The 19342-nt window shown below is 34.5% G+C and overlaps 1 protein-coding gene across 1 annotated transcript in view; it reads right to left on the bottom strand.

Annotated features, from left to right (window-relative positions):
- MTX2 (metaxin 2) overlaps window positions 1-19342 on the bottom strand; it is a 62832-nt gene that overhangs the window by 6210 nt on the left and 37280 nt on the right. The window contains exons 5-10 of the mRNA XM_028124404.2: window positions 9962-10034; window positions 6099-6175; window positions 4737-4829; window positions 4193-4231; window positions 3684-3809; window positions 2529-2605 (exon numbers count right to left, since the gene is read on the bottom strand). Of these exons, the coding sequence (XP_027980205.1) occupies window positions 2529-2605; window positions 3684-3809; window positions 4193-4231; window positions 4737-4829; window positions 6099-6175; window positions 9962-10034 (485 nt within the window). The remainder of the gene's footprint in view (window positions 1-2528; window positions 2606-3683; window positions 3810-4192; window positions 4232-4736; window positions 4830-6098; window positions 6176-9961; window positions 10035-19342) is intronic.

Genomic DNA, 19342 nt, shown 5'->3' on the forward strand with positions numbered 1-19342 from the left:
AAGTTTTACCATTTAATAGTTAATGCAGAACTCTTTCTTTTTCAAATATAACTCCTCTTCCAACTTCCCAATTTAAGCTACTTTTAACCAACACTTACTGACCCTCTGCTGATAAGCAGGTTTTGTTTAGAAAACATACAGACCTGCAAGGAGCTCATAAATGGTTTACAACAGTATAACTCGTTCTATCCTGACTACATGTAGGGAAAAAAAGATAACATAAAAATAACACTTTAAGAAAAGTTTTACTTTTTCATTCCAAGTCCATGCCAACCACATGAAAAAGAACAAATAACCCAGTAGCCTTTGGATAGGTGTCTTAACAGATATCACATCAGTAAGATAGCTTGTATACAACAGGAAATACAGATTTTGTTTTAGTTGCATTTGGGAAATATGACTTAAAAATTTAAAAGCTACCAACTAACACTGTGTATTATAAAAGATAAAAAAGGCCACCAGTGTTAGTATCTATCTTGTGTTATTTCTAATTTCTTCCAATTTCACTTCCCTAAATTTTTCTTTCCACCATTTATCTTCTTTGTCCTCTTTTCCCAATTCCTATTCTTGCTGCAGGATCTCCCTCATCTACCCATTCCCCTTCTCTCAGCAAGTAAAACTACTGAGTTTCTTTTCATGAGTCTTCTCAACATCCCCAGGTGGTTAGCTAGGAGAAAAATTTATCCTAATTTTAGAGGGTAAAGGGAGGATACACAGGGAAATAAAGTAACCTGCCAAAGTCTGGTATATATTAGAGCCAAGAAAAGAATTCAGGGCCACTGACCTGGAATCCAATACTACATTATCTAGACTTAAGCCAGTGCTCTATTCACTAAAACACAGTATCTCACAAAGTAATAATTCCTGACAGATAAAAAATGAGAAAAATGCTGTCACCTCAAAGTGAAAATACAAATGACTTTTTCCTAATTACAGTTTACTACTAATTAGACAATGGGGTAAAACTAAAATTAAAAATGAAATCTATTTTTCAATCATTAGGGAAAAATGTTTATGTAAGTCTCATACAAGGTAAAATTATTTCAGAAACCTACATCTTAATATCAATTAAACGGTTCCTCCATAGCAAATCTTTGGTTTTGTGCTTGTTTTAAATTTTGAGTTTTTCATTAGGAGCTTAAATATAATTGTACCCTTATAAGAAAAAATATACTTTGATATTTCCACTAAATCACATGCTGAATGATACCTGGTCATGAATGAAGTCTTTGACACTGGGTTTAAATGAGAAGAATAAGTCAGATATATTCTCCTGGCCTCCATGAAGACAGCATGCATAACAAAACTAACTCCTAACACATGATAATGCACTTCAAACAGTAAAACACACCTCTTCTGGGCTTTTCAGCCCTAAGACTTCCTGTATCAGCAAGAAAAGGAACTACCTGGGTCTAATATGTAGCTATAGTTCTTTTGTGTTAGAGACTAAACAAACAGACTCTGCATCGCAAACATCACTAGAAATAGGAACATAGCTGGCGAAGTTTTACCTACCAGGATTTCATGGTTTGAATTCTATGACCTTTGTGCTTCAGAGATCAAAAGACCCCAAATTTCAGTTATATGTAGCATACACTAATATAACAAATACTTCCAAGCTATCATCACTGTCACTTTTGCTAATATTAGTATCTCTACCAAAAGATACAGGATATGGCTATAGAAGATGAATGCCTATAAAGATATAATAATTAATAGCAAATACACCTTTAAAAAATTATCACTCTAAAAAGCAAAAATTTTTATTACAGAGCCAAGAAAAGGCTAGAATTTCTAAGTAAAACATTAAGATTAAAATGTTAATTTAAGCCCATCTTAAACTGGATCACAGGATGATTCTAATACATTAAAACTGTAACTTAAAAAAAAAAGGAAATCCATTCTTTGCCTATATTATTCTTTTCAGATTACAAAATAATTCTGTCTTAATGAAACATGAATTATCCAATTTAGATATATGTGCATATATATTTAATCCTTATCTTTCATACTAATTTCTGTGCTTTACAAATATTTTCATTAACTTTTAAAAGATAAGTTCATAATAGTGCTTGTCCATCCAACAAAATTTTTTATTGTTTAGTTTTATTCACTTTTCTGCTCCCCAGGATATCACCCTGTATAAACAAGTATGGTTATACTTCATGTTTCAACAGTATTTTGCAAATGTAGATTTTGTTAAGATAATGTAGTTCCATACACAGCACCTCCAACTACCTTTAGTAGTACCTCTATCATACCATAAAATAATGACTGGTTTACATGTCTGCCCTTAAGACAAATTTTTAATGGCAAGGACTGCATTTTAGAAATTTTAGTATCCCAGAGCCTAGAGCTGTGCCTGATAACCAAGAAGTGCTAAGTAAATATTTAATGATGGCAAAAATGAAAAAGAAAACAAAATCTTTTCATAAATATTTCTGGATAAAACAATTCCTCTATGGTAAAATAATTTGTAACCTAACAATATAGAAAAAACTAACTAAGAAAAAGATAAAGTTTCTTACTGCTTATTGAAGAAATATGGTTGTGTTCCCAGTCTTTGAGAAAGCGCTTGACAGCACTGGTCTACATCTTCTAAGACCTAACATAGGCAACAGACCCAAAGGAAAATATTTAAATTAGCAAAACAATAAAATGTGTCTAAAACTTAATTTGTATCACAGTTTATAACAAAAAATGTAAATTTAGGTAACCTTTTAAATATATTTAAATCAGACTACAGAACATATATAGAACATAAGTAATACTTTCTATTTAAGAAATAGGAAGAAAATTTGAGAGCAAACTTCCTTTAAACACAAGTACATATAAGTTACTTATAAGGATTACTATTAAGAAAGTTTCTATCTCAAAACTTCACCCCCTACAAAAATGTTTTCCTGAATCCATAGATTCAAATGACTTTACATATATGAAAAAATCTGCTTCATAAAGATGACACTGCTGACCCACCATGAGTAAAAGCATTTGAGTTGTTTTCCCACTAGTGGAGATGGATTTTATATACTCAATCCCTATTCATTTACCCAATCCCCCAGTGTGTCACACATCAGTAAACTGGCTGGCTAGGACTATGAGTAGCCTTGGAAAAAAGACATTTTAGTTTAATGACTGAATTAGTTCAATCTCATGACCTTGAAAAGCTATATATTTTTTAAATTTTGCAATTTCAGTAAACTTAAGACCAAAGAAAAATAGATATAGTAAGAGCTGTATTTAACAGGGTTTTTTTTTTTAAGCCCTGATGCTGCAGATCTGTATCTATTGACATAAAAGATGCCCACAATGTATTGGTGAATGGAAATTAGATTACAGAGTGCCAGTATAATACGGTCCCCATTCAAGAGACATCTAGAAGAGACATCTAGAAGAATGTTCTCCAAACAGTTAGTAGTGGCAATTTCTAGGTGGTAGGATTTCAAGCAATTTCTAGTTCCTTTTTGAACTTTTCTGTATTATATAGTCTGTTTTACAATAAGCATGTGTGATTTTTATAAAACAAATAAAAACCACTTCATGTCAGAAAAAAATAAGAGCAAATGTTTTCTTAATTTTTTTATTATGCTGAGATTTTTAAAGATTATCAACATAAAAAAATGAGTTTCTTATGCCTTAAAGTTGAGGAAACCCTCACTTCGATCTGAATTATCTGAATTCACCTGGTCCAGAGTCTTGTTACCCCATCCAATAGCTTTCATTTTACGTCTGACTTCCCACTGTTTCTGATAGGCCAAAATATGATTCAAAGGCCAAGGATAAGGAGATCCATATCTGGCATGAGTGATCTAGAGCAAAAAGATTTTGTGACAAACATGATTCTTTCTAAAAACAAAGCCTGTTTTTACAAACAGAATACTTAAGAAAATGTTTTCAGAACACAAATACAGCAATCTGAAAAAAATACATAGCTTGCAATCTAAAAAATTAAAATTTCAAACAATTTCCTTTAAAAATATATAAACTTTTATGTACTTTGCAACCAGTTATATCAAACAATGACATATAACTTCCCTAAAATGTATGTGCAAGCAAAATTAAAGTAAGTGAAAAACTGTATCACTAATGGTATAAGCCACAATGTTTCATTTATGAGCAGGGACTTACGATTCTGAGCAAAAGTGTTTTCTCATTAAATTTTAATTAAGATAAATGCTGCAGAACCACTCACCTCCCCTACTGTAGCTTCATCACACCACTGAAGATATAACTAGGAACAAAAGAACAGTCACTAAAACTTTAGAATACCAAAGAGAAAATGGATAAAGAAAATTACTTCTTGCCATGGTGATTTTTTATAAGCCAACTTTATAAAAGTCACATATATGAGTTTTCCCTCCTCTGGCTAATGTTGCTATACAGAATTATTAAATTTAATTAATGGTAATACTTAATAAAAGTATTTCTTATTCATACAGTAGTACATCCCTAAATACTATTAAAGTATTTTACAGATATTATTTAAGTAAACCTCCCAAGGCCAAAGTCAAATAATGAGTGGGCAAGAATCACTCCTTTTTACAATAGAAAAACTGAATCTGAAAATGTCAGACAATTTGTTCAAACATAATAACCAAATAATTTCAGTAACCATCCTAGCCCTAGAATTGCTTGACTATATTCCTATTTCTCAGTAACTTTAAAATAGCCCATAAGAAAGATGATCTTTTATGAGAGGAAAGTTTCTTTTCAAGGCCTATTATCTTCTATTATACCTCTGCAGTCAACAGCATATTGTTGACTAATTCCATGTAGGCTTTCATTTCTGCTTTTTGGACTTCATCCAGCCCATCACTAAGAGAATGGCCCTAAAGGGAATTTAAAAAAATTTAAAAGAGCATCATATTAAATAGACAAAAACTTTCAGTTATCTTACTACCAAGTGAATATAAATGTTTTTACTACATCAATGTTTTTACTATAAATGTCTAATAAATTTCTAAAATATCTCCTAAAATTATATACGAAAAAACAGTTAATAATCTATCACTACAAAATATTAATATAAGTAGTATTTATATGCCATTATAAAAATGTATCTTTCAATGAACAAAATTACATTATCAAATATTTCACAAAAGAAGAAAACAGAATGGTCAGTAAACCTTGTTTTTTTTTTTAGAGACTAACCTTATTAGTAATAAAATAAATGCCAAAAGACTGACATGTGTTGCTTATAAAGTGGTCAAAGTTGAAAAAAAAATGTTAGTAAATGTATAGGGAAATAGACACTAATTTTAAAATTCTCATATACTATAATAATGAGTAGATGCATAAAATGGTATAACCCTTTAGTTCAATCCAGCCATCTGTGGTGAAACTTTAAAAATGCATACCCTTTAATACTGCAGTATCACTCTTAGGAATTTATCCTGAGGAGATAATCTGACAAGTGTACAAAGATATCTGTAGAAGAATATTTATCTTAACACTCAATAAGAGCCAAAAACTGACAACAATTTATGTGTCCATCAATAAAGGCTTATGTAAATAAATAATAATACATCCATACAATAAAATACTATACAACAACTTAAAAGGATGATATATTTCTACAGTCATTAACATGGAAGAATCTCCAAACATATTGATGATTTTAAAAGGCAGGTTGCAAAATACCACATAATAGTATGATCTATATTTTTCTGTATATGCATAGAGAAAAGTCTGGAAGGATGTTCCCCAAAATGTTAATGGAGGTTGTCCTTTGTAACTATTAAAACCTAAACTGAATTCCAATGTATATATTAATACGTTCAACTTCTAAATATATCCTATACCTCCCTTCTCAAAGGTTAACCTGACATTTTATAACAACCTAAGTTTTCATTTATGACCAGAACTCTCATAAGTGTAAGTTAGAAAATTATCTACCATTTTGTGAAGATCAAATTACATCTTCTGCCATTGATTTACATTATGGGAGAAAAAACTTACACTTTAGAAATATTTCTCTACTAGTTTATATTGGCATTTTATAAAACTAGGTTAAAATCAATATAAATGTTAAGACACACTAAAGAATGATGAATGACTTAAGACTGTGATCAAATATATTTAATATCTTTTTTTATTACCTTGGCTTTAACGAATTGGACTATTGGACCAAGTTCTGATACTACTTGATTTCCTACATGAATAAAAGGTACTTTACCTGTTGAGGGAAAAAAAATGTATGAAAACACTTTCAGTAAATTAATACAAAAATAGAATGTGTTTTATTAATATACTGATTTTGTATCCCTATAACTTCTGAAAATTATAATTAAATGTGTACATTAAATTCTATAAAGTTTTAAACAATTACTGACTAATTTTAAAAGAAAAAGGAGATTCAGGGCACCTGAGTGGCTCAGTTGTTAAGCATCTGCCTTCGGCTCAGGTCATGATCCCAGGGTACTGGGATCGAGCCCCACATTGGGCTCCCTGCTCGGCTGGACACCTGCTTCTCCCTCTCCCACTCCCCCTGCTAGAGTTCCTGCTCTATCTCTTGCTCTGGGTCAAATAAATAAATAAATAAATCTTTAAAAAAAAAAAAAAAAGGAGATTCATTTCTAGAGTTCTCACTTGTATATAACTGATCACAATATTCCCTTTTCAGAACTAACACTAACAAATCGCTATATAATATAGCAGTAAATACTAATTATTGAAATTACCTGAACCAAGGCCGAACACTGGTTCACAGCCACTGACAGATTTGAAAGAAATGTAATGGGACCTCCTATTCAGAGTATAATTAATCTGTATTTTAAACTACATTTAAGATGACTTCTTTTTACATCTATAAATCTCAGATACCCATTAAGTTCAAAATTTTAAGTATATAATGGTACAATAATGTCTTTGACTCAAAAAAATCAGGAATTAAGAGAATTAGCAATCTTTGAAGATATGCTAGTTTATGAATTATAATACAAAGTATGTTCCCAGACACATTTGGGGGGAAAAAATAAGAAGTATGCTTATAAAAACTGGCTGCTCTAAATAAATGTCACATTAAAAAAGTAGTATTTCATTTTTATAAATACTAATTGTTGATGAAGTTATCAGAGATGATAACAAAATAGTCTCCAAATAGCAACAAAGTTCACCCCAAAAGCTAGAAGATGAAACTTGGCTATCAGACCTAGTTCAGAGTTCACACTAACAGTAGGCTTCTTCATGGTCCTTTTCAAAAGATTCACTCCTCTCTGTCTCACTCAGCCCAAGGGTAATGGATGAGGTGCATAGCACCAACAAAAGCTTCATCCACATCCATAGGATAACACACATTACAAAAGGCAGGCAGGCCTTCAGGGAAACAACTCAAAAGATATATTTAGAAGACATTTCCATGTAACCAATAAAAAACACTGAATTCCACATTCCTTTCTTCTACTGCTTCATAAATCTTTCAAAAAAGAAAAGAATTTATCTGGGTATTAGGTCATACCGTTTTTAACTTGAGATAAAATCTTTGTAAGTACTCTAATGCTAGAAATAGTACAGGTCCTCTGAGATAAAATAATCTGAGAATGAAAACTATGTGTGGATAAATGCCTACACTGAAGGTTACTTTTAGGCTGTAACATTTTGAAAGGAAAGTGTATTTCTTATTTTCAATATCCAGTTGGTATTCTTGGAAGAAGGAGTTTGTGTTTTCTTTTTGTAAAAATACTTTCAGTATTGTAGATTCTGAAGCAGGAAAGCAGTGTGGGTAGTCAACTGAGTACTCATGTATCCCTAAATATAAAGAAATATATAAAAATCAAGGCAACAAATTAGAAGTGAATAAAGTTTTTTGTCACTCGCCTGACCTAAAGTGAAGCCAATGTTATATTCTTAATATTGCAGGTATCAAGCAAAAGCACGGTGAGACATTTATTCTCTGGCACCCATCAAAGATCATTTTAAAAAAAAGAAAAACAAACTGAGGGCCCTATTTCTTATTTTAGGGAGAATAATCATTCTTAGAACTTAAACAAAGGAAGCAAGAAGAAAGCAAGCAAGTTTTTAGATTAAGAAAAGACTAGAAATAAAAAGAGCCCCAAATACCATCTAGTCCAACCACCACATATTACAGATGAAGTCACTGAAGCTCAAAAAAGAGAAGTGAAATTTCCCAAGGAAACTGTCAATATGTGACAAGGTCACAGAAGGATGAGTAAAAATTTCCTAACTCTTAGCCAAGAGTGACTTGATTTCTGACTACTGCACAATGTTCTCTGCTTTAAAAACTTACCACAACAAGATCAAGCAAAAAAATAAAACATTCTCCTAATCACCCCAAATCATATGATAAAAGAGAGTAATACTAGTTATGATGAAATTTTAAATAAACGCTTTAATAAAAAGTGCCATTTTCATCTGCCTACAGGAGACTCCTCCTATGAGTGAGTGAGTGAGTGAGTGAGTGAGTGAGTGAGTGTGTGTGTGTGTCCTGCAGCCTCTAGTTATTTGTCTTTCATATAGTCTATAAAAAAGTATCTACCTGGGTGGTACTTAGTATAGTCATTTTAGGAAACAGGTGGATGAATTCTATGGCTTCTCCTCATTTGCCAAAGATATCAACTTTAATATTAGATTAACTTTTTTATATGTATAGCTATATACTCTTTTTATATGACTACATAAAGGAAAAAGATGGACAGAACCCAATATAATTCATCTCACCAGAATTCAGAAAGTTTATAAAACCTACATTCAAAATTAACAGAAAATGAGTCAATTAATGGACTTCAACAATCTAAAATATGTCTATGTTTACAAGTCTAGAAATTCTTTTATGGAGATGTTTTAAAATGTATATTTTAAGATTTTTTTTAAGATTTTATTTATTTGACAGAGAGTGCACAAGCAGAGCGAGAGAGAGGGAGAAGCAGGCTCCCTGCTGAGCAAGGAGCCCGATGTGGGACTCGATCCCAGGACCCTGGGATCATGACCCGGGCCGAAGGCAGCCGCCTAACCAACTGAGCCACCCAGGCATCCCATATTCATAAATCTGTAAGTGTAGACGTATTTGTGTAGAATTTTCAGTGTGTATGGAGGCTGTCTTCACAGCTTTTGACAATTATTACCACCTTTCAGAACCTAAGATGAAAAGAAAAAAAAAAAAAGTTTACACAAATCATTTCTAAGTTACCTTCAGAGGGAGGAGATAGATAAATGTCTCCCTAAAAAAGCAATGTAACACATTTATCCCAATCATTTATATTCAAAGGATTTACCCATAAAGGAATGATTCTGTGTTACTGCTGCAGCAGCAGAACCATAATTATAATCCATACCAATTCTAGTTAACATTTATCAGCTTTGTGGCACTATATTTTTATATTAAAAATTATCTGAACCATATTTATTTAAAACTTTACCTTAATTTACTAATACATGACACACAGAAAAGGCAATACTGATCATAAAAAATAGCAGAAAGGCTAAAATCTTAGTAAGTATCTTAAAATCTGTTGAAATAAAAATAAAACAAAGATTAGAAACCAAAAGCATTCAGAGATGAATTTAAGATCTTTGACAAGTAAATTTAATTATTCCATAATCTCTCTTCTTCCCTCTGAATAACAGGAGAACATAGTTTGGAGAAGTGTGTTTAATACTGAATGGATTCATTAATATCAAAATTTGTTTTCTGAAGTGGAAACAGTCCTATGTAAATAAGACTGGGGATATCTGAGATTATGTATTTTCTTAATATTTACTACTTAAAACAATTTCTGTAACTTTCTAATAACCAACTATGACCACAGAGTTGAAATGAATAGCCATGTCCACCCAAAGACTATCAAGTTTACAACTGTTACTTTACAAAACCATGGGGAAATTCTTCAAAGGGTAAATATACAAACAAACAAAAATAGGCCTTTTAAAACTGTAGGTACAAACTGGACTAACATTACAATTGTATCAATGCAGAATATTAACAGAGAATTTTTAAAAAACTTACCAGATGGAGACATATATTCTGCATTTGCCCTACAAACCACTTTGATAGGCAGATTACACATTTGCAAAAAGGCCTGCAAATCAAGAGAAGTATAGTTAGCCTAGTGAAAGTATATATATATTTGAACACAACTTTTTATTTATTTTCTAAACTTAAGTGACGGCTCACATAGTAACACTTTATTGGAAAAGAATGAAACAATTTAAAGTGAAAGATCTGTATTCCAAACAAAACAAAACGTCATTTCAGTACTAAAAAAATCAATATAACTTAGACACCAGTAAATGTATGACACTTAAAGCATTTATACATGCTTAAGAAAAAAATGTAAATTATCTACACTTATTTTACTGCATTAGTTTGTGTAAGCCAGCAATACTATATTTTGGTTTAATTTTCTTTAATGATGACTGAAGCCCAAATTTTATAAGGTATTGCTTAATTCCACTACTCCTTACAGGATCTTCACCTTTCTCGACTTAGAGAAAAACTCTCAAAATATTATTTCTGCTACTTCCAAGTTCTCTCCTATAATACTCAGTATTCTAATGTGTAGCTTTTATGCTCACTAATTCACTTTATAAAGACGTAAGTTGTTGATTTGTACTTTGTTATAATAACAAAAATCTCATAAGCAACTTAAATGTCTAACAATACAGAACAAGTAAATCATTTATGGTGAATCCAAATCATGGAATGTTATGCAATCCCTTTTAAAAACCATGAATTATATCTTCACACCTGGCTATCTGAAATAAGCTTATTTCCCAGCCTCCCTTACAACTGGATGTGACCAATGTCTAAATTCTGGCCAATGGGCCTTAAAGTTCTGGGCCACTGCTAGGAAGTTTCTTTGAGAGGAAGGGTTATGGGCGCCTGGGTGGCTCAATCATTAAGCATCTGCCCTCGGCTCAGGTCATGATCCCAGGGTCCTGGGATCGAGCCCCATGTCCGGCTCCCTGCTCCGCGGGAAGCCTGCTTTTCCCTCTCCCACTCCCCCCTGCTTGTTTTCCCTCTCTCGCTGTCTCTCTCTCTGTTGAAAAATAAAAAAAATCTTTAAAAATAATAATAATAAAATAAAAGGAAGGGATATGGCCTCTCCGCTTTTTTTCCTTACCGCTCACTAGAATAGGAAAAGGATGATGACTATAGCCACAGCAGTTAAACTGAACCATGAAACAGAAGTTGAGAGTTGAAGATGGCAGCGCAACAAGAGTAAAGCCTAGTTCCTTGAGAATCATGGAGTCACCGAACCTGGATTACCTGTGCTTGTAAGAAGAAGAAATAAACTTCGATCTTTTTAAGTCTCTGCTATTTTGGGTTTTCTATAGCTCATAGCCAAACCGAATTTTAACTAATTCATCAATAATTACTATTTCTGGCTTTAAACACCACCTCAACCAACCAAAAGTTGACTCTTCTGTGTCTGTTTAAGTGTATATTGTCCTCTAAATACTATAACCTGTGCTGCCAAATTTTTTTTTAATTTAATTTTATTATGTTATGTTAGTCACCATACATTACACCATTAGTTCTTGATGTAGTGATCCATGATTCATTGTCTGCATATAACACCCAGTGCTCCATGCATTATGTGCCTCCTTAACACCCATCACCGGGCTAACCCATCCCCCCACCCCCCCTCCCCTCTAGAACCCTCAGTTTGTTTCTCAGAGTCCTGTGGTCCCAAATTATAACAACGATAGTGAACGACTTGACTGACCCACAAGTATAGACTAGGATCAAAAATCACAGATTGCTAGGAATGGAAGAATTAGAGACAAGAAGTGTCAGCAGCTCTTTCAAGAAGAATGGATAAGAAAAGGAAGAAGGGATTAGAAAGGTCTTCCTTCTATTACGTATGTATCTATACCCGATGATGAAGAAAGGTTGTACTTGTTAAAACATAAACAGAAAAGAAAAAAACACAGCAGAAACACACTGAACTGACAAAAACCAGGTAGAATAACAGGCATACAAGATCCATGAGAAGGGAAAAAGGGACGTGGGAGCACAGGTACGGGTACCCGGTCTTCGGCCGTGCGCGCGCACTCTAACGCAAGGGCGGCTGGACTCAGGAATGACTGCCACTGATAAGCAAAAAGGACCAGAAAACGACAGAATGTTCACATTCTATGAAATGGGGAAGAAATCATCTTCTGAGAATGAAGGAATAAAAGGGGACTGAGGCCTTCAGAGAAGAACAAAAAGAATCTGAAAGAACTACTTAATATTATCTTCTAAAATGTCTGAATATATTCCCTTAACAATTATACTACTATAAAAATGTTCAATACTGTATATTTTGCTAAACTAAATGTACAGTGGTAATTGTACTAATCACTATTTCAAAAAGCTCTATTTCACCAAAAAGGATTAAGCAAAATGGTAATGTTCTGCAATCAAAGCCATGTTTCCAGTCCTGTGAATTTTTCACTTTTTTACTAAAATATAACTGACTGCATTTTGACCAATTTAGCCTCACTCTACTCACCCACAGACCTCAACTGATGGCATAATTGTAGTTAGCCAAAGATTAATTTCGCAGCATTTACTACAATTACTCTCTATCCCCGATTCAAAAGAAATTTATGTATTAACCTGCAGTTCACAAAGAAGTCTGATGTCACGCAGTATTTTCATTCAAACATTAAAAATGTAAAACAGGGGGCGCCTGGGTGGCTCAGTTGGTTGGACGACTGCCTTTGGCTCAGGTCATGATCCTGCAGTTCCAGGATCAAGTCCCGCACTCGGCTCCCTGCTCAGCAGGGAGTCTCCTTCTCCCTCTGACCTTCCCCCCTCTCATGTACTCTCTCTCTCTCAAATAAATAAATACAATCTTTAAAAAATAAAAATGTAAAACAGAACACTACTATGACCGTCTTTGAGAATATAAAAATGTTAAATCCAAACTAGGCTTTGATTCAAACAGTAGTTCCTCCTTTCTTTTGTAGAATGGAAGAAAATTTCTGAGAGGTTACAAAATAATTTCAACTTTCACTTTCCATCTCTTATCAGCCCCCAAATAAAATGGCATGATACACCAACCTAAAACACATTTTATTTTCAATTCTGAAATTGCAGTCTTCATATTTTCATTCTTATGTAAATCCAAAGAAAAAATGTAGTTCTAATTATAATAAGCAAATTTAGGATAACTCCGCTAACTCCTATTCTTCAGCTGGATACTTTTTCCAAACTAATTCAAGTGATTAACAATATAAAATAATCTGCACCAAAAACTTAGCACATACTATCAGAATCTAGAACTGTGCTGCCCAATATGGTAGCCACCAGTCACCTGTGGTTATTTAAATTTAAATAAATTAAAATTGAATAAAAGTTTAAATTCAGTTTCCCAGTCACACTAGACATATTTCAAGTGCTCTAGAGCCACATGTGGCTAATGGCTACTGTGTTTATTGGACAATACAAATAACTGAACATTTATATCATTGCAGGAAGTTCTATTAGACAACATGGATCTACAGCAATGGTAATCAGTGCATAAAAGACATCTTAGCAAGACAGGCTGACATCATCTGAAGTGATCAGGCTAAATATTACAAAAATAATCTGCACAATATTAGAGTGTCCACAAACTCTGCAAGCGATCAATCAACTTTTGATGACAGTGACACATTAAGCACCATAATATTCAATTTTAAAGAGAACTAATATAGGGTCTACTCTGCCAAGCAACTCCAACTGATAAAATGGTCACATAAATTTATGAACATGTGAAAACTAAGAACTTAAAAATGAATAAATTAAAACTAGAGTCAATAAATACATTCATTCTTTGAATGGTAAGGAATTTTTTAAACACACATACATACACACAGAACATAGTACCCAGTACTTGACTTCTAAACCCTGAAATTTAATAAGGTTGATGTAGTTTCAACATATTGAATAAACTAATGAAATTCATAACATCAAAAAAACTCATTGAAGGGATGTTGATACATTTTTTTATTTCCTTAAAAAAAAGAAAGAGAGTAATACCAGATCACGGATAACCAGTTAAACATGAAGAAATGAAGTTACACGTTTATCTGCAATCTTTCAAAAATTCTACTAAAATAAGGACACCTGGGTGGCTCATTCAGTTGAGTGTCCGACTCTTAATTTTGGCGTAAGTCATGGTCTTGGGGTCACAAGATTCAGCCCCACATAGGGCTCTGCACTCCTTGGGGAGTCTGTTTGAGATTCTCTCTCCCCTCTGCCTCTGCCCCTCCCCCCACACACGTTTTTCTCTCTAATAAATAAATCTTTAAAAAAAAAAATTCTACTAAAATAACAGTGAATAGGAAACTGATAAACCCAGAATGACACAAAGAAGGGGGAGAGGTGACCAAAGCCAACCAGAGGGGTCTGCCTATTTCTGTCAGATGAAGAACAGACTCAGCAGGGCAGAGGAAGCTGAAACCTATGAATATGGAGAGGAAAAAAATCAATGCATCTACATCACAGAAACTAGGAGATTCCAAAACTGGAGGCACCAAGTACCACAGAAGGCAGAGGTGAGGTAAAGAACTAAAAATAAGAGTGGCTGAAAGTCTGTACAAGCATCACACAACTAGCCCGCCCCCAGCCTGGTAGGAGACAGAGGTTCATTTTATGAAGAAACCGAAACAGAGAGACTCCTGACTCAAGTCTCAAGCATAGCAGAGTGCACTGGGTGGGTGGGGGTAGGGGTATCACACTGAAAAGAGAAAGGCTAAGGGAGAGTGCACACATTGACTGAAGAGACCCACAGCACCCCTCTCCCTCTCAGCTCCCATACACTGGCAACCAAATTAAGTCCCTCCAAGACAAGAGAGAGAACTGTAGAAAAGCCCTACAAATGCTGATAGTTTGGGTAAGGGTGGGGGAGGGTGGGATAGTAGCCAACAAAAATAGCAGCTCACTGTGCAGTCTACAGTTAAGCCTACGTGTCATCTCCCTCATCTCCCCATCAGCTTCTTTTTTTTTTAAGATTTTATTTTTTTTTTCAAAAAAAAATACAGCTTTTTATTGTCTTGGATGCAAATATAGTTTTAAAACTGCATTGTAGTGCTGAATACAGCTGGCGGAAACGTGCTTCTCGACAGCAGAGCATGAAGAGTGGTGCTCTGGATGGTGCAGGCCTGAGGGAGCCTCCGAGTAACAAGGCTCTTCTCGGGTTTTGCTGTTCGGACCACAAGGGGAAACCGTCTCCTAACGGAGCCCTGACACAATCGCCAAAGCTCACAACAGAAAAAACGAACCATTTACACAATGAACTGGAAGCTGGCAAAGGAGAAGAGAACGCTGTGGTGGCTCAGCCGTGATGTTACAAAATAAGTAGATGAACAAGGTTCCTTTTCGCGGGCCGTCTGAGAAGATTCGTGTAGAGAAACAGCAGGGCGTTGTTGGGGAGACACTGTGTCCAAGCTCCCTTGTGAGAAACACAGCCTAGGAATTGTGTGTCCCTGGGCTGAGCCCTTCATACCCTTCAACCGCAGGACAAACTCTACAGAAATGTATCCGTTTCTCCCAAACCCTCCACAATCTCAAGCCTTGGGAGGAGCACACCTCTGTTTAGAAACCCAGAAGGCAATTCTTCAAATTAGTGATGCCCAGGGTTGACTGAAACCAAAAGTTTGACTGGGAGATGGAGGTGAATTCTGCTACATATTTGGGAAGGAATTTCACAAAAATAAAATTCCATTAAGTAAACACACACAGGCGTGCTTGTGCAAGCACGTGCACATGTATGCGCGCACACAAACACACACATACACACAGAATCAAAGCCAACATTTAACATGAAAAGTTCCTTTTCTTTCTCAAAGGCTGATTTTCGCAAACCCCAACAAGGAAACAAAAGATTTTATTTATTTATTTGAGAGAGAGAGAGAGAGAGAGAGTGAGCACAAGCAGGGGGAGTGGCAGGCAGAGGCAGAGGAAGAAGCAGGCTCCCCATAGAGCAGGGGGAGCCCGATGTGGGACTCGATCCCAGGACCCTGGGATCATGACCTGAGCCGAAGGCAGTCGCTTAACCAACTGAGCCACCCAGGCGCCCTCCCCATCAGCTTTTTAGTGCCTCGCTCTTAAAAATAAACTGTTAGCACAGACCAACAGATATTTGAGGAGAGCCTCCAACATAAAATTTAGAGCCAAAATAAGCCACAAAAAAGGAACTGACAGGAACGAAAAATTGCAGAGAAAAGACAACTTTAAAGAAAAATTTAATGGTTAATATTTACTGAGCACTTACTACCATGTGCCAGGTACTTGCATAAGAGCTTTGCCCAAGAGGTAGGTACAACAAATATGCCTATTTTAATATGGGAACACACAAACATAAAAAGAGTTTAAGGGATCTGATCACAGCATATAGGAAAGAAGAAAGGAAGGGAGGGAGGAAAGAAGAGAGAGAAGAAAGAGAAAGGAAGAAAGGAAAGAAAAGAAAGGGGAAAACAGAAAAATGAAAAGTGAAGCATACAAAGGACTGAGCAAATAGATGACATTCATGTCTCAACAGCAACTCCGAAAGCTCGATGGTAATACAAGTCCTTCAAAATGCTAAGAAAAAAATCTTGCCAATCTAAAATTCTACATGTGGACAAGGTATTAATCAAGTATGGAGAAAGAATAAAAATAGTATCATATAAGCAAGGTCTTTAACTTTTTATTTCCCGTGTACCCTTTCTCAGAAAGCTAATGAAGAATGTGCTGCACAAAATAAAAATAATAGACCAAAAAAAAAAAAAAAAAAGAATACGGGATCCAGAGAATAAGGGATCCAACATAAAAGAAAAACAAAGAGAATTCCCTGGATGCTGATGAACAGCAGTCATAAGAAAACAGCTCTGAAGCCAGCAGAGAAAGGAACTGTTCCAATTAGAGTAGAAGGAACAGAAGTTTCAAAGGTAGTATTTCTGAGAAAAAAGAAAAAAAAGAATCTGATGTTTTTGACCATTGAGAGGGAGAGCATTATAGTTCAGAGTTCAGGAGAGAAAACTACCCAAATGAATTAAATAAAACAATTACTAATCTGAGGGGGGGGAAATCATATAGAAAGAATATGTTCATGGTACACTGAGCTACTCAACTGAGATCAATATCTACATTCTAATTATAATGTAAATACTATTAATTTAACCAAAAAAGTGAGAACACAATTGGGAAGATGGGGAAGGAGAGAAAGGTGAGTTGTAAGAGGAAAATTTCATAGTGGAATTCAATAGATACTTTAAAATTTTTAAATGAAACAGTAACACAAGCATCTTAAAAATACAGAGGTAAATACCTGGAAAAATAATACAGCTAAAAGAATTGAAAGTTGGTTGTCTCTGGGTATCCGAATTTGGGGATGGGGTAAGGGTGGGCCAGTAGACTCTGTGTGTGTGTGTGTGTGTGTGTGTGTGTGTGTGTGTGTGTGAAAGAGAGAGAGAGAGAGAGAGAAGCCTATCATACATTACAGGTGGAGTGTAAATTAATCCACCCACCTTGAAACTGTTTGGTAATTACTACTAAGCACGTGCCTACCCTATCAACAATTCCATTCCCAGAAATATACTCCCCCAAAAAAAGGCATATAGTCATTAACATACATGTACAACAATGCTCATAGCAGTTTGAGCCATAATAATCAAATACTGTGTATTTTTCTTGACTCCGAATTCTTTAGAAAGAGTATTCACTGAGAACTTTTAAATCAGAGAAATTCTAGAAACAATCCCAGAAGATGACACCTACAGTACTCCATGAAGATTCTAAATTCTATTTCTTTAGTAATTACTTCTGAATCATATTTTCTGGGAACCATGGCTCAGATTTTTTCATAAAGAATGACTGTGAAAAATAAAATATATATTATTTGCACATACGTGAAAGCAAAGCCAAAAGTATAAAGAACAAGAACAATCTGTTACCAGTCAATTCAACCCTTATAAATACCTTAAATCCTAGATTCAAAAGTTGTTACTGTAAATAATAATGCTGCTGCTTTGATTAGATTAAAAAACTAGCAGCTTCAAAGTTGGGAAAACCCTTTCAAATGTTGTAGATAACAGAATATCAGGAATACAGGCAGGGATCCTATTATAGCAACCTTTCAGTAATATGGTGGCAAGCTTCTGATTCTTCTCGCTCCTTTCAGATACCTCTGTCTTCTAAAACTAGCATTTACTATTGTAATTCCCAGTTATGTGCCAGATAATGATTATCAGCTCAATAAATGAATGAATAAACATGAAAATCTGAAAATACATCAAATCACAAAATGAAGACTAAAGAAGTCTAAAACTCAGTAAATCTTCTAGTTCTAATCCTATGTGAATTTTTTTAATGAAGCAACAGAAACTTCTGATAATAAAAACATTTTTTAAAAGACTGCTTAGTCAAAATTCAAAACACAAAATTTATACTCAACCAGTGGTTGAAGTATAAATCAATGCACTCTTTTACAAGGTTAGTTTGGCAACAGCTACAAAAATCCTAATGTACCTACCCTTTGACACTACAATTGTATTGCTAGAAATATATGAACGTATCTGCATAAAATTTCATAATATATGTAATGATATTCATGCCTAAACCCTACTTTAGTATACTTACAATATTTATACTTAGAATAATAATAACAGTACCTAATATCCATCAATAAGAGACTGATTCTATAAACTGCAGTGAATCCATCAATGGAATATTTATAGTCTTCAAAAAAGAATGGGGTCAGTCCTCAACTGAATTCCTCATACTAAACTCCAAAAGACATTTTTCATCTGGAATCTTCTCTAAGGGCTACTGAATGACATGAGACAACATACACCATATGCAGAATTGCTTTTTGTGTTATTTTTCTTCTAAAGCCCTGGAGCAAAACATTAAAACACAACTCAGTAAGGCCTGCAAAAGGCTAATTTATTTGGTCTAATGCATAGCTTCCCGTGAACTAACTTGATAGGAAGACACAATATTGATTATCTAGAAGAATGAATGGAAAGCATTTATGCATTCATCCATATACCTGATACAGATTTACTAAGCAGCTACTATGTATCACAACTGTTCTAGGCACTGAGAGAAGAGCAGTGAACATAAACTCTAGGCCTTCATGGAGTTTACATTCCAATGGAGACAGATGATAAACAAACTAGAAAATATGTATTGTGATCCCTGCTACTTAGAAATACAAAGCAGTATGAAGGTCCTGCTGTTATATGTAGAGTGGTCAGATAAGGGCTCACCAGTAAGGCAACATTTGAGCATAAAGCTCAAGGAAGTTAGGGAGCAAGCCATGTATATATCTAAGAGAAGAGCAGTCCAAGTTCGAAGGCACTCACACAGTCTTATACTCCAACTGGTGTGTCTGAGGAACAACAAGACCAGTCTGACAATGCAGATTAA

This window comes from Eumetopias jubatus, unplaced genomic scaffold, assembly GCF_037043125.1.
Source record: "Eumetopias jubatus isolate StellerSeaLion01/CBP00866 unplaced genomic scaffold, mEumJub1_p1.0 scaffold_3, whole genome shotgun sequence".
In the NCBI taxonomy this organism is placed as follows: domain Eukaryota; kingdom Metazoa; phylum Chordata; class Mammalia; order Carnivora; family Otariidae; genus Eumetopias; species Eumetopias jubatus.